Below are 16,684 nucleotides of genomic sequence, written 5' to 3'. Positions count from 1 at the left end.
AAAAATCCAATTAAAAATTAATGGAGTAGTTCAATAGAAGTACTTTGGTAAAATTGCAATATTCTACCACAACTTCTTGCGTAATATCTGCAGGCTGTTTTAATGTAAATTTAAAGGCGAATGACAGGTATAGTGCAGAGATTAAAGACTTTTAAAGTAGGCACTTTGACATAATATATTTTATTCATTACATTCGTTTTCCATTTAATATTAACTGAGATGCATTTTAAAATGTGTCATATAACTTTTCCACTTTTATTGTTTTCGCATTGTAGGATCTAATACAGTATTGATATAACCTTAGTGGATTTGCCAAATAGCGAGGCAGTTGCGTAGTCAGTCTATCACCCTGGAGATCCGGTTTAAACAATGCCATCTAGATAATCAGGCCTGTGTTCTGGAAAGTAGAGCTAACAAGAGCAGTCGTAACAATTCGATGCCGGCAGGGAAGCACAAAATGCAACTTATTTCTTAGATGATTTCCTTCTGTTAATCATTCAGTTTTGTCGTTCGTAACTTTCTGTAATAACGAAAAGTACAATTTAATTTTTTTTGCGATTTTACTTTTTATTTGTACTTCTCATTCTATTATCTATCGAAGTAGAATTAAACACTTTAAAATAGTTTCTGGATAACAACATAGATGTATGCCGAATAGCTTCGGCTGATTTATGGATTTGATATAAAATAAAAAGAAGAGATAGATATGAAACTTGCAATGCATTTGTATATGATATACAAAGTTGACAGAAAACGTAATTATAACACTGTTGATAATTCCGTTTTATATGAATTCCATGTTGTACGAGTTTCTTAGATTTTACAAATATGTCAGCAGTTTACAGCTCGGCACACGTATTTGTAAAATCTAAGTGACTCATACAACATGAAATTCATATAAAACGGAATTTTTTTCTTTGCAGACACACTAAGGTGACATATATCAACACTTGGCAACTTATTGACTATTTATTCAGTTGGTGAATAAATAGTCAATAAGTTGCCAAGTGTTGATATATGTCACTTTAGTGTGTCTGCAAAGAAACAGCTTAATAACAACAACACGGTTTCATCAGAATCAAATAAAACGGAATTATCAACAGTGTTATAGGGGGGTCAACTGTAGTTAATCAAAAAGTACCAAATATTAGTCTAGAAATTCTTACTAGAAAAACCTAGTTTAATTCTTAGAATGTAAAAAGTTTTATTTTCCAAAAAGAAACTTGTGGAGTTGGATTTTTGTTGAAATACACCACTCAAATATAATCATTAATAAAAATTGAATACAATTAGGCCAAAGAAAGCTTTCTTCTTTATTTGACACTCTCCATCCTGTAGTGACTAAGATGGCCTTTTTAAAGCTCATCATTTGTAGACGGCAAGATGGCCGTGCGGTTAAGCTTTCATTTTATTCCCATCCTAGACCTAACAAGTAGTTTAGCGTAAACAAGTGAAAACTTGAATTTACCTGAGTTTACTTTTTATAGGTTTGAATTTGTTAAATCTCATTCGAACTCTCATTTGCTCTAAACANGAACGTCCTGTCCGTTATTCCATTCCTCAACGAGTTCTTTAATACAATTACATTTTGACACAACGTTGCATTCGAATACGCGCGTGTTTTTATTTTACTGTATATAGATGTCGAAGTTCCCCCCGCAGCAGAGAGGGACAAAATTAAGGCTTACTGTGAAAAACTGGGCTTCTATTATACTATTTTAGATGCGGTTTTTTGCGTTTTTGATTGCGTTTTAATAGGGTACGTCGAGTAAATGTACACTAAGAAGGGATTTTTCGAAATTCCCCCCGCGGGGAGTGTTATACAGTAGGCCCCCTATAACACGGGTTCATATAACACAGATTCGTATAACACGGCGAAAAAATTGCGATCGTGTTCGTATAACACGGTAAAAGAATGAGACACATTGTCGTGTCACGACAGGATTGTTCGAATCTGGACCAATAGTGGACGAGCAGCCGAACTACTTGCCGCCGTCCAGCGACACAAGTATATACGGAGAGTTTAGGCGGGAAAGTTGAGTTTACTATCATCTGTACAGTACATAAATTAGGTACTGTAACTCTAATACTGTAATTTTATAATTTTTAAGTTATCTAAAATTTTGTCTTTAGTCATCATGTCTTTATTCATCAAAATAACTTATCAGGAAACGCGTCCGCCGTTTGATGAGTTGCTCCGCGACGAAAACAAGCTTAATCAATGGCGTCGTCGAACGGTGCGCACTCGGTAAGTAATCCTACAATTTTTTGTTTATAGCATAGTTTATACGGATTGTTCCCAAAAAATTATACGTGTGTTGAGTCGAATTAGTCTAGAATCGGTTAATTTTATGGAAGAAAACCTTTCAAACCGTAGTCCCTAAACTGCACACGTTCCGGGCTGTGATTGGCTCATGTATTTAAGTGACACGGAAGTCATATAAAACGGAACGTATCTACCGTGTTATATGGGGTCTACTGTAATTACTAATTAATTTGACTATAGACAAGCAGTTAAGCCACCATCTTGTATTAATTTTAATAATTATAATAAATAAATTTACTTTAGAACTTCTAGAAGAAAAGAACTGGTCCCATAACTCCCGCTTACTGAGCATTGTCAGTTATACTACCTGGACTTCTGTGTAGATAAATTGACAATTTATCAAATTAGAAAGGATTAAAGAATAAAAAGCCCCATTCACTTAGGCATTAGGTCCAGCCTGGAGTCACTAAAAATGGCCGACACTCTTTTGAAAAGAGGAATTATGTGTCTTTTTCATCCGCCCGACGAAAGGTTATCCATTATTTATCCCTAACGACGTCACTTCGCTACAATAATCTTTGAAACCGAAACAATCAAAATGACAGACCGCGTCACCTACTTTTTTGATTGGTAAGTTACAAAGTATAATCACGTATCTTACCGTAGTATTACTTATGCTTAAATACCTGTGTCACATGTATTCCATTATTTTACTCTGATTATTTAATTTAATAATTGCTATACGTTTACTTAATTCTCTATACCCAATTAAATTTTTATTTTTATTCTCATACTCGGTTCTCTAGTGCCTGTGTTAATCTTAAATATACTAGTTTGTATAATAGAAGAGACTAAAAAATGTAAGCCGACGAGGGTGTAATGCCGAAATGCATATTTATTAAGCTGTACATTTGTATAAGATTTTACTTGTAAAACTATTTACATTTTCCATTTTAATATTAAGTAAAAATAAAAATCTGAAAATAGCTTTCCACGTATGATAAGTTTTTAGTATTAGTCCTAAACGGATAATAGAAACACAATAATTAATAATGGTAAATAGAAGAGCTAGAAACATGCAATCTAATATCAAAATTTTCTCCAGAACGGACGTATAAAGCGAGACACCACCGAAATGCAGATCAAATGTGCCAAGTTTAGACATTGGAATCTCCATTAATTATGAACGAACTTCCGGATTGAACTGGAAGTCACTCGATTTTTTAAACTAAAACATAAATTAAAATTTTAGCTGGTTTTGTGACGACGTTAGAATAAATAAACGCTTATATATATATTTTTTTAATTTTAAAATCCGCATAAAGGCAGTTTGTGGCGCATATTATAAATTTTCATAAATCAAATCAAATAGAATGATCGCTTCTTAATTCCGCGATCATTCTATCCACATCGTGAACTTCATGATGTAACGGTTTATCAGTCGAGTAACGAGGTAAGGCGTATCTCAACTTCTCCCAAAACCATCTTTCGCCCCACACCAGGTAGGTCCTGCTGAGTAGCAACTCGCGCATGTCCGCGGGAACTACGTCACACACCGAAATATCCTTCAATACAAAGATCATCCTTTCCATCTTATCCTCCAAAGACTGTACCAAGGCCACTTGAAACTCCGCTTGACACCACACGCTGTTCAGGAATTCTTCGGACAGGAGCAATATCGTCTTCTTACTGTTTCTAATTGAAGCTTCTATCTGACATATTACGTCACAACCAGGTATCCAATCGCGCTCGTGGATGCACAGCTTAAAGAATGGAGCATTTTCTTCCAGTTCCTTCAACAAACACATGACGATATCCCTGTCGCTGCCGGAATAAGAAATGAAGGCATCGAACGCCTTATCTTTGTCCAGTTCGGAAATCTTGCAGCAGTACAGCAAAGGGAAATGCACGTACACGTAAGCCAAGATCGTGTTTCTGTATTTTAGAAATAAGAAAGCGAACACCATTGTTACAACTATTACCACAGAGAACAGGGAACCGGAAACGATCAGAGGAACGTTCGATGCGAGGAAAAGAGGCAAACAAAACGCATCATCCGGAAAATTCAATATGGAAGACACGATAACGGTGTTGTTCTCCGACAACAATCTATTGCATTTCACTTCTTCGACTTTCACAATCTTATGAACGTTGTGATTCAACCACAATTTGAAAGGTTTGAAAGAACAATTGCACCAAAATGCATTGTTTCTAATGTCTACTCGAATGTAAGAAGAATCACTTACGTATTGCAAAAATTTTGCAGGAAAATCTTGCAGACCGTTGTATCGAAGAGTGAGAAATTTCAAGGAAGAAGGAAACGTCCAATCCTCGGAAGGTTCCAAACGATTGTGGTCCAAGTACAGTTCATCCACTCCTGACCAACTGTCTGTAATTTTCATTGTGAAAAGAGAGTTGTATTCCAGGTGAACTATTGTGGTGTTTTCGGGAAGTATTGCAGGAGAATGGGAAATATTGGAGAAAGAACAATTCACCATGACCGAAAAGCCTTTAAATAAGTAACAGCGACACTTCGCTGGGCAATGTTCTACAACGGGACACACCACGTAGGAAGGAATCAGTTCCTGGAAAGTCTTGTTTCTCAAGTCAGAAGGAGAATAGCAAAGCAGCGATCGACCGTTTTCCAAAAACTGAACTTTTTCGACGAAATTCCTCAAAGCGCAGTCACACCGGAACGGGTTGCCACAGAGAGTAACGTTATTCATATTCCTAGTGATTTTTCCCTTGACTGTAGTGATATTATTGCCCGTCAAAAAAATTATAGTGCGATTATCCGGAGGGAGGTCTTCGGTGCGAAGAATCGACAGGCGATTGTCATTCAGTCTGAGCTGCGAGATGTTATACGCGCTCCAGTCCATTCGAGGAAACTGTGTGAAGGATGTGTTGGAAAGCTCCAATAATGTCAAACGTGGCAGTCTTCCGAACGGTGTCGGCTCCGGTAAAGAACCCAGAGGATTGTTGTCCAGATACAACATTCGCAGATTTTTCAAGACGTCGAACTTTTCCTCCTTAGTCTTCGTTATTCTGTTTCCAGTTAAAAACAATTGTTTAATATTTTGAATGTCCGAAAATACCTCGAAAGGAATTTTGGTCAGAAGATTGTTGCTTAAATTCAGTTCCTGCAGCCGTTTGTTTCCACGGAACACGTTGGAAGGTAATTCTTGCAAATGGTTGTGGTGTAAATCAATAATCTCGATTAACACGTTATTTACAAACAAATCGGGGTGTAGACGATCGATTCGATTTTCGCAAATTCGAACTTTAGTTAAGTCAAAACAAGTGGAAAATATCTTTTGGTGTAAGTCACTGATGTCGCAGTTGCAGGCACTGAAACTCTGTAATTTTGAGACGTTTTGCAATAGTATTTCCGGTAGAAAACGGAAACTGTTGTTGCTTATGCTCAGAACTACCAAATTAAAATTATCTGTAAATAGGGAAGGGAAAAGAATATTTAAACGATTGTCGTTCAAAAAAAGCTTTTTAAGGCTCGACAGTCCCCTAAATATCGCGTGAGGAAGAAAAGTCAGCAAGTTTCCGTATAGATTAAGTACTTCTAGAGATCGCAATCCACGGAAAAGGGTCTCCGGAAGATCCTCTAAACGATTGTCGAAGAGATTTAAAGATTTCAGTCTATTCAAACCTCGAAATGCATCTTCTGGAAAACTTTTTATTCTTCCTAATACTACGTAAATCATTCTTAACGATGGGAGCCCATTGAATAATCCGTTTGGAAATTTTTCCGACATCACGCGCAACACTGCGATCCTCTCGATGTTGTATAGGTCTTTTAAATCGTACGTGACATTTTCCATATGATATAAAGTGATGTTGCGAAGGTTCGGAAGGTTCTTGATGCTAACTTGCGAATATGGTGTGACGTTTTCGGAAATCAAAAAGAATTCCTCGAGTCTTTCATCTCCCAGGAATGTTCTGACGTCGGGAGAGGGAAGAAGGCATTCTCTTAACACCATTAAAGAAAAGTAAGTAATATTAGTGCACACACGAAGCTGTTCGGCGTCGAAAGTATTTCCTCGACACTCCAAATAAATGGCTCTGTCGAAGTCGTTGATGTAAGAGGTAACGTTTGATTCGCATTCCACCATTCGATTCATTTTTGCACTGATGTAACCAAAACGGTCGCTGACGAAGATCCACCCCTCTACTGCCGTGCAAAGGAACACCAATTGAGCCAAAAAGATTTTCTGCAACATCTGCAACGATATTAACACTTGTTAGTTACTGGACGGATCTCTTTTACTTTAACAGGTTCGAGCCATTAAAGTATTAAGAATTTATAGTGAACGCTACAATTACGGGTTCACTGCGTATGGTATATGAGCATAATAAATTACACTGTGCAATTTGCTTTTCTGACAACCAACAGACAAAGTTAAAATAAAGGGAAATGCGAGTTAAGAAAAAGCATTAAATCGATGAAAATTTAACATTCTTTCAACGAGCTTGGCTGAGGACCAAAAAAATTATTAAAAAAAAAAATATTGTAGAATTACGAAAATAGAGATAAGATATTACTATGAAACAGTTATTTCCAACTTTTTTGTTCATGTGATGCTAATAAATATGTAAGAATTCATTACATACGTCTCTGAAAGAAATCAAAAGCTTGTTTTTCTGTGTTTAGATGTTAGTGTTTGCAGAGGGACGATTTTGTTCACCCGCTTTGAAGCTTAATCACTCCTGTTATTTTTGTGGAAAATTTCTGAAATTTTGCAGAGAAGGTTATTTATTACGATAATTCATACTGTTAAATTTCGATGAATAAAAATCCAAAGGGTGGGGAGATAGAGGGTAATGTGTCGTGTCTGTAGTGAAATCGGACTTAATAAAACTCTATTCCCAAATTTAATTTAAAACTCGTCTCTATTCCCAAATTTAATTTGAGTAACACAATTAAGCGATATATAGCAAAAGAAAAAGAAAAAAGTGTTATAAAAGATAAAGAATATTATAAATACAGAGATAAAATTAATAGAACAAAAAACTTTTTAATTGATAACAACTTGCAAATAATTAGAGTCGATAAATCGAAGCAGATAATTATTGTGGATAATAATTGGGTAAAAACCAAGAAACAAGAACTAGTAAAAAATGGTGGCTTTAGAAAATTTCCAGTAGATCCAAAAGAAATTATAATTAAAGAACTAAAAATTAGAATCACTCTCTTACAAAAGTTAAAAAAAATTGACTAAAAGCGAGACAGAATTTATTTTGAATAATGATAATGATTGTACGCCTAAAATTAACATCTAGCTCAAAAGTCACAAACCAAATGAAAAAGTAAGACCTATCATAGACTTTAAATTCACTCCGCTATACAACCTTGAAAAATTCTTAAAACAAAAATTAAAAACAAACCAAAATTCAAGATTTGCGATATATAATACAGAAGAACTTTTAACTGATATTAAAAACATAACAATAAAAGATACCTATAGAATAGCAAGTTTGGATATTACTAATACGTACCCTTCAATGGTATGGGACATTGTCGATAAAAAACTAAAAAAAACTTAACGTAGAACAAGAAATAATAGACTTAATAAACTTTTCGTATAGCAGTAACTATTTTGAAATGGAAGGTGAACACTATACTCAAAATGACGGGATTAGTATGGGCTCTGTGGTAGGTCCAAAATTGGCGGAGATAGTGATAATAGACATAGATGAGAAGATAAACAAAATGCAAGGGATAAAATTTTATAGGCGCTACGTTGATGATGTTTTAATAATATACGATGAAAGTGAAACTACAANAAAAAAACTTAATGTAGAACAAGAAATAATAGACTTAATAAACTTTTCGTATAGCAGTAACTATTTTGAAATGGAAGGTGAACACTATACTCAAAATGACGGGATTAGTATGGGCTCTGTAGTAGGTTCAAAATTGGCGGAGATAGTGATGATAGACATAGATGAGAAGATAAACAAAATACAAGGGATAAAATTTTATAGGCGCTACGTTGATGATGTTTTAATAATATATGATGAAAGTAAAACTACAATCAAAAATATAGAAGTAACCATAAACAGCATAAACCAAGAAATACAGTTCACTGTAGAAGAAGAGAATAAAGCCAATAAAAGTATAAACTATTTAGATGTTACAATAAAAAGGAACAACAATAACTTAGAATTTAAACCCTATAAAAAACCATGCTCTATAGATGTAACAATTCGATATGACTCTAATATTCCTTCATATATAAAATATAACATTTTTAAAATGGAATACATAAAAATTAAGACAAGAACTAGCAATCTTACAGATATAAATGTTTACATAAAAGAACTAAAAAAGAAATTTGTTCTCAATGGATATCCTAATAGTTTAATAGATCGCTGGGAAAACAAGATAAATAGTAAAATGAATAATAAAAAATCAAAAAAGCTAAATATAGATACAAAATATATCAGTTTTCCATATATAAAAGGACTATATGAGAATATCAACAAAGACTTACAGAAAATAAACGCAAAACTAGCCCCGAAATACGAAAAATTAGAAAATAGATTAAGACTGGTAAAACCTAATAAAGTAGATAATAAAGAACAAGAAACAAAGAACGTAGTGTATAAGATACCATGTACCTGTAATACAACTAACTACTATATAGGAGAAACTAAACGCAAACTGAGTATACGAGTAAAAGAACATATTGCAGATCTCAAATATAATCGACTAAACTCTGTTTTTCATGACCATTGTTTAATAAATGACTGTAATATAGATAAAAATAATGTTAAAATCCTATACAAAGAGAAAAACATGTATAATAGAAAATTTATAGAAAGTGTCTCAATTTTAAAAGCCAAAAATTGTATTAACAAAAATTTAAGTGTAAAAATAAATGAGAACTCCTTTCGGCGGAATATATTTGAATTGAAATAACATCACTTCTGATTTGCTGCGAACGTTCGCATATAGTAAATCTGTGCTTCGTGCCTCTAGTCTTTTCAAATGTGACCTCGGCGTTCATCTGTGTAACACCGTTCTCGAGATTAAGGAAGGACAGACAGTGACACACACCAGACAGATGACAGTGGAAATTTATAGGTCTATAATTTTTTCAAGTTAAAGCCAAAGAAGTGCAAAAATATGTCATTCAAATTATTGAAGAAAAGGGATTAAGGTTACTTTTTCTTCTAGATTCTTTGAATTATCCATTTAAGCCATACTCCAGTTTGACTGCCTGGTGTCATGCTGACGCCTTCAAATGTCTAAATGAACTCGTCATATTGGAAAAATCTGAATACCAAGAAAAGTACAACGAAATCATTAGATATTATTCAAATTTACGCTATTAATAAGATTTATACTATTGTATTTATCCTTTTGAAAATGTAACTAGTTGTTTCGCCGAATTGACTTCTACGCTGCTAAAAAGGCTTATTATATTAACACGGTTGTCTTTCCTCTCGTCATTCACTTATTTCAACTTATCACTTTTTCAAATTAACGATATTTCACGTATTTCATTTACGATACGAAAAATAACAGTCACATTTCTATAAATCGAGTTTATTACGTTCCTAACGATATCAAAATCGAAAAAGTGACAAATCCAAACAAATGACGAAACACGAAACTTCTCACGCTCATTTTACTACTAGCCAGTCAACTGCATTTCTCAACTATGGTAGAGCGTCGTTTATCCGAAAGTCGGTTATCCGAAAGCATTCCAGTCGGCAAATTTAAATTTCCACTAGTGCTGTGGCGCTGCAATCTTTGGCTACTCCAATATTTTTTTTGTTGGTGTGTGTGTTTTAGCTGGCAGCACTGGCACTTTTGTGTAGTGTTTTTCTGAGGACTGTGTCGTGATGAATCGAACGTTTTTGATACTAGATCATCTTCTAAAGTATATATTTTTTGGTTTTTATATTTTTCAATAAATTTATTTTGTTTGTACAAAATAAAAAAATAATTTTTAACGCTACAATAGCCACGATTATTATTTTAAAAAGTTTTCATTAGGCTTAACATCAACGAAAATTCAACTCGAAGCGACACGCAACAGAGAAAAATTTCAACACGGGCTAGGTTAATATATTTTTTCATACGTAATCGGTTATCCGAAAAATAAGTTATCCGAACAACCTCAGTCCCCACTTGATTCGGATAAACGACGCTCTACTGTATTGTCTTCGAAGAATATATTTCAATTTTTCTCAAAATCACTTTTATCCCCACTTCAAATAAGTTTTGGTTTTCAGCAAACGACGAAGGTCCTCCTCCAGGTCGTTCGAATTCTCCAATTCTTCCACCAAAACCAACACTAGATGGTAAATTTGATCTTGCATCATTTTGTTATATGCCACACGAAATTCTACACATGCTGTCCGGGAACTGTCGAGACAACAATATCACCGTCTTTCTACTGTTATTCACAGAATGCACGATGTTCTCGCTTATAGGGCTATCTGCCAATCAATCACGTTCGTAAATACAAAGGCGATAAGTGGGTTCCAGTCGATCCACCATCTCCATGGTTACGGCAGAATCGGCACCGTTGTAACATATAAAAGCGTCGTACTGTTTACCTTCTTCTTCTACAACTGTATTCAAACAGGGCAAGTACACGTCTCGACTGTACAGAAAGGCCAATATAGAAAGTCGATAATGGAAACAAGGCGACTGCAAGAACTGATAAAGTCAATAAGAATATTACCGAAACTGTAAGAACGATCACTTGCCATAAAGGCAACACGGGTTCTTCTAAACAGAATATATCTGGTGGAATACTACGAATGAGTTCGTGTGTTATGGAATTATTAACTCTATTGACTCTCTGACAGGTTACGTTCTCGGAATCACGGATCTTAAGCAAATTCCGCGTGAACCACTTCTTGAAATGGACAGAATGGCAGTCGCATTTCGACTTGTTTCTGGAAAGAAAAATGCTGAAGTTTGACGAATATTCCACTCTCTTCATTAAAGAAGGGGGCAAATCCGACAGCTTGTTTCCATCCAGAGCCAAATAGCGGAGATTATCTGGAACGACCCAATCGTTCAGTGACGTCAGAGAATTGTTACTAAGATAGAGATGTGTGACGTTTTTCCACGTAGTCCCGTCTACTTCGAACAGATTGGCAATGTGGTTGTCGTTCAAAAAGACGAATGTTGCATTTGTAGGAAGATTCGCGGGTGAATTAGACAAATTTCTACGAGAACAATCGATTGCAGTTTGTCCTTCTAGTGTCAGGTAGCACTGGCAAAAGATAGGACACTCCTCTTTCCGCGGACAGACACTGTAAATTGGCCAGATTTCTGTTAGTTTCCTTTCGGAATGTCCATTGCATCGCAGGATATTGGAATCTGGAAAAATGCGGACGGCGTTTTCGTCAGAGTGAAGAAATCGCAAGAACTGTCTGATTCGACAGTCGCACTCGATGACGTTTCCTGTGACGTTATACACTGGATAACTGTTAGAATGTCGTCGATAGTCAATGTAGATGGTGGAGATGTTGTTGTGGTTGAGCAATATCTTGGTGTGCTTCTTGGTAAACACGGGTAGAGTGACTTCCCGAAGTTGGTTGTGGGATAGATCGACTTCAGTCAGGTTGTTATTCGACCAATCAATATTAGGAAAAGTCTTCAGATTCGAGTTGCTGATCTTCACATTTTGCAAATAATTGCTGGAACCAAAAGGATATTTTGCGGGTAAATGTTCGAAGTTGTTATTTGATAGGTCGATAATGTACAAATTCGAAAGAGGTAGAAGTGTATCTTGGTGCAAGGAGGACAAATCGTTATCGGATAACCGCAACACTACCAGTGTTGATAAGTGCTTGAAGATATCTTTATGTAAATGGTTCAGTCTGTTGTACGCTAAGTCTAGGACTCCGAGTCTTGTTAGGCTGGAAAATACACGAGGTGGCAAAGTCGATAATTTATTGTCAAATAGAAACAGAAAGAGTAAATTTTCCGTGTTATTGAACAATTTTTCCGGGAGACTTCTGATGTCGTTATAATCTAGGTAGATGTGTTTCAGAGATATAGTGTCTGAAAATAAAGATTCTTCCACATGTGTTAAAGAGCATCTCATTGCTGCAAATGTTTCTAGACGTGTCAAGCCTTTTAAGAATCCTTTGGGTAAGTTTCTCATTCCTCTATTTTCACTCATTTCGAGACTGATTAACTGAGTGAGGGGAGAGAGCAAATTTTCCGGAAGAACCGTCAGTTTATTGTTTTTGATCCGAAGTACTTCTAGGCTGAAGAGATCGGAAAAGATATCTTCCGAAAAGTTCTCGATTTGATTAAAGGATATATCCAGATGATTCAACAATGTGAGATTTTTAAAGAATCCACGTGGAATCTCTTTTATTCTGTTATTGTACAAGCATAGTACTTTGAGGTCGTTCAGGTTTAGGAGTAGATTCTCCTGAAGATACTCCAGTTTTCCATATACTATTTTCAGAACTGGAAGGTTTGTCAGGTTTTTAAAAGGTGTCTGCGTAAAAGAAGTGAAATTGTAGAAGTGTATTTGTAATGCGTAGATGACGGGTTGGAAATCGAACGTCAGGTCGAATAATCCTGCGGAATTTATTCCGTACATTGTTATATTTCTGACGAATGGCATCTTCTCTATGTGCAATTTCCTGTAGTTCGGTTCGGTTGTGATAAATACAATTTCCAAGTTACGTATGACTTGTCCAGACAAAAGTTCATTCAACCCAAAATTGTGAGAATAACAATTGCGTATTAGTAAATTTGTGTTTTCGAGTTGTTGCATACACTGGAAAATCCGACGATCCGGCACCGTCCCGTAGCAATCGATGAAAAGATAATCGACTCTAGTGACCAGCAATATGTTTTCGCTTCTAATACAAACAGTTCTGGTATCCTGCGGAACAAAAGCGGGACACACGATGTTCTTCCATCTGCTCAAGAACTCGGTGCAACACTGAGCCAAAGCGATACACAAGAATAAGTTGAATAAGTTCTTCATTTTTATATCCATCGCATTCTGCAAAGAAAATTTTTATTTAGTCCCTATTTAAAGGAATAAATTGCGGAAGTGAAGTGTATAAACGGACTCTAATCTGTATATATAGTAAATAATTTTATGGAAGTGGCTAATGATATAAACTAGAATTAAATAGAAGTTATTGATACAGTATTCTCATTTACAGCCAAATTTTCGAGACTCGATAGCTTCTAAGGTATTGGAAATAGTGTAAGATTGGGTGAAAAAAAAAATCTAATATTGTATTAAGCGACTTCCTGGAAGATTCGAATAGCTGCGAATGATGCAAACGGGAAAAACCTGGCAAAACATTACAAACAGTCATAGGCAATTACAGAAGTGATGCAATTAAACTGTATAATTCCCAACCGTATGAAAACACTTTTGTGAGATTCTGTTCGTTCGAGTGAAAATTTTGTCGGGTCAATTTCTTCAAAGGGTACTCGGAGTTCGCAACACACCGCATTAGTGTCTCATTAAACATTCACGTGTTTTTTGATGACGAAATCGTTAACGCGGATGGGTCTGGCCTCATTGGCCCGATATTCTGAAGTGAAGGCCACCGAGTGCCATTTTCAGGAAAGTCCGATAAGGTTAGGACATTGTTAAGCAAGGATCTTCGACAATTAACTTTTATATTCCGTGCAAAATATCACAGCTTGAATGTAATTTATTTGTTTGTCTAGCTTCACCGCTTTCTAAGTCTGTCGAGATAGAAGGCAACTGTAACGTCTACGGATTACTTCTAGTGACATCTTATGCAGAGATAAACCAAAATCTTGAGGAAATTCTAACTTTACCGAATGCTTCAAATAGTTGTACTTAATTTAGGTAAATAGGACATTCATCGGGAATTTCTACTTATACCGTTACACGACAATTAACTACAGTTTAATTACTTATCATTCTGTACACTGAATCAATGAAAACTGCTAAAAATTACGAAAATACATTCTTAAAATCATTACAAGTTAATCGGGAATATATCCCCAGAAAAAGTAAAGTGATGTAAAATTGGCCAACAAAACATTAATTAAGAATATAAGTTATTTAATTTCACTTCGCCCGTTCTTTTACGGACAGACATCCGAACGTTTTCTGAAATAAAAATAATTAAATAATTGTTCAAGGACANTCTTCGTCAGCGACCGATTTGGCTACACAACTGTAAAAATGAATCGACAGGTGAAATGCGGATCGAACGTTGTTTTCGTCAACGATTACGTGAAAACGGTTTACGTGGTGTGTCGAGGAAACATTTTCGACGCCTAACAGATTCGTGAGTGCACTAATTCCCCCAGAAAAAGTAAAGTGATGTAAAATTGGCCAACAAAACATTAATTAAGAATATAAGTTATTTAATTTCACTTCGCCCGTTCTTTTACGGACAGACATCCGAACGTTCTCTGAAATAAAAATAATTAAATAATTGTTCAAGGACAAGAATGGCGAAAACGGGGAAGTCCACTCTTGCTACTTTTGCCGACGGAAGATGAAATCGTGACACGTTGAAAGGTTTTCCGCTTTTTATATAAATTTATCGATAGAATCTGATGTAGGACGATTAATTAATGCAAATAATGATTTTAACTACTTCTAGTGTTACGGGATCATACACTTGTCAAAAGGTGTTACAGATCTTTCTTGTGTCGGTTATTTTCTTTTATACCATTCAAACGTCACTGGCTATAAGAGGAATTTCTAAACGTTACGACGCATTCTAAACGTCACTTTTACCGGATAAAGACACATTAAATATTTACCTGTAGGGAGATCCGTGGCCCTCGCGGTTTATCCAACTCCTTATATCGAGGTCATAGCTGGTGGTACCTCGCTAAATCGCAGAACGTTTACGGGAAACTTTATTTTCTCTTTCAATGTCGACGCAATAACCGGTTGGAAAACGGATGTAACGTAAAGATGGGATTTCTCTCCGACATTTCCTCTCCTTCGGGGATGTCACTCGTACATCTAGACACGTGGAAAGAGCTCTTCCCTTTCCGTAACGTTTAAACAATGGTTCGTCCAGATTTACTATTTCATATCGATAGTCACGTGTTACGTAAATCAGACTTTCCTCACTTCGTTGAACAGAGTGACTAACCGTTACGTTTCCCTCCAAACAAAGTCGTAAACAATTCTTAAGTAACGAATTGTTTACATTGTTTGTCGGGACAACCGAACACACCCGTACAGTTGTCTTTTCGGATTTTTGTAGTAATTAAATAACTGTACTTGAGTCGAGATCGTTACTCCTCATCAAAATCTGGAATAAAAAAGAACGAGGAGGAGTGCAAACCGAATCTTTAATAATGTAAATGTAATCAACAAATTACGGTAATTTGGATAAGTGAATAGGATTGTGAGTAAAGTTACACGAATATCTGTAATCTAGTACATTAAAAATGCATATAAATTACAGGGTGATTATAATAAAATTTCGGAGTGTTTTATAGAGTTTTACATTGTCTATTTTTCCTAGTGATACTATATAAAAACAATTGCGTTATAATTGAGATTATACATGGCTGTAATAAACGATTTATACTATATTCTGGTGTAATGGCCCAGATTACAATTCCATGTTTAATTTTTGTGCTTGTGTGATATAGGCGTTTTGTGATGTTATTGTTTAAGTAACCGTGACTTTTCCTCGTTATTCTGTAAATTTATACAAAATGCTCGAGTATTGTATATTATTAACTCTTTTCGCTTGTTTTTACGCGTAACTAGCAGTTTTATTTTCCTTCACAAAAAAAAGATATTTCGTTTAGTTGGTACTTACGTTAGCTTGTTTAAACGTAAAAGTAATTATTATCTCTAATTCGGAATTTTTCTGTAGGAGTTAATGAAAAAACATCAAAATATTTTAAAGTAATTGGACTGCAATTTGGAAAAATTATAGACATATAAATTCCCATTGTAGTCCGTCTCTCTGTTATAGTACGTCAACACACCCGTAACCACTAATTATACACCACCCGAGCGTCTAAAAGTGTACAGTAGACAACTAAAACCTAAAATAAATTTTAAATGGAAATTAAGTAAACAATAAATGAAACATTGTACAGTATATGAATACATTAGTACTCTTTACCTCTTTATGTAGTAGACAGTTGACGAATCGATACCGTAGACGTCACACAACTTACGCGCCGAAACACCCCGGTACAATTTTTTCGACAGTCGCATCGATGCGGTTTAGAAGATAGAAGGAGTACCCCTATGCGATTATTGAATAACCGAAGGTGTTCCACTTCCGTCATAAACAAAGCTTTAAGTTTTAATAAATGACAAAATTATCATCGAATTTTGAATGATACTCGAAAATTTTTCTCTTAAAATTATGTTTATAATTCCAAGTTCGTCCTGTATTTTATCGCGAAAAAAAGGATGTACAAAATTTGGG

General features: G+C 35.3%; 1 protein-coding gene across 1 annotated transcript; it reads right to left on the bottom strand.

The window, feature by feature from the left end:
- Positions 1–3,630: 3,630 nt before the first annotated feature.
- Positions 3,631–15,195, bottom strand: LOC111642127. Its single transcript, XM_023388408.1, is given in 4 exon segments — positions 3,631–6,498; positions 10,803–10,938; positions 10,940–13,275; positions 15,039–15,195. Coding segments are annotated over 3 exon segments (5,334 nt in total). The 5' UTR covers positions 13,270–13,275; positions 15,039–15,195.
- Between the last annotated feature and the right edge of the window lie 1,489 nt (positions 15,196–16,684).

The sequence above is a fragment of the Centruroides sculpturatus genome, unplaced genomic scaffold, assembly GCF_000671375.1.
Source record: "Centruroides sculpturatus isolate CEXI.00-Female unplaced genomic scaffold, Cexi_2.0 scaffold1397, whole genome shotgun sequence".
In the NCBI taxonomy this organism is placed as follows: domain Eukaryota; kingdom Metazoa; phylum Arthropoda; class Arachnida; order Scorpiones; family Buthidae; genus Centruroides; species Centruroides sculpturatus.
The sequence above is the reverse complement of the archived record's forward strand: the minus strand, read 5'-3'. Positions and strand labels throughout refer to the sequence as shown.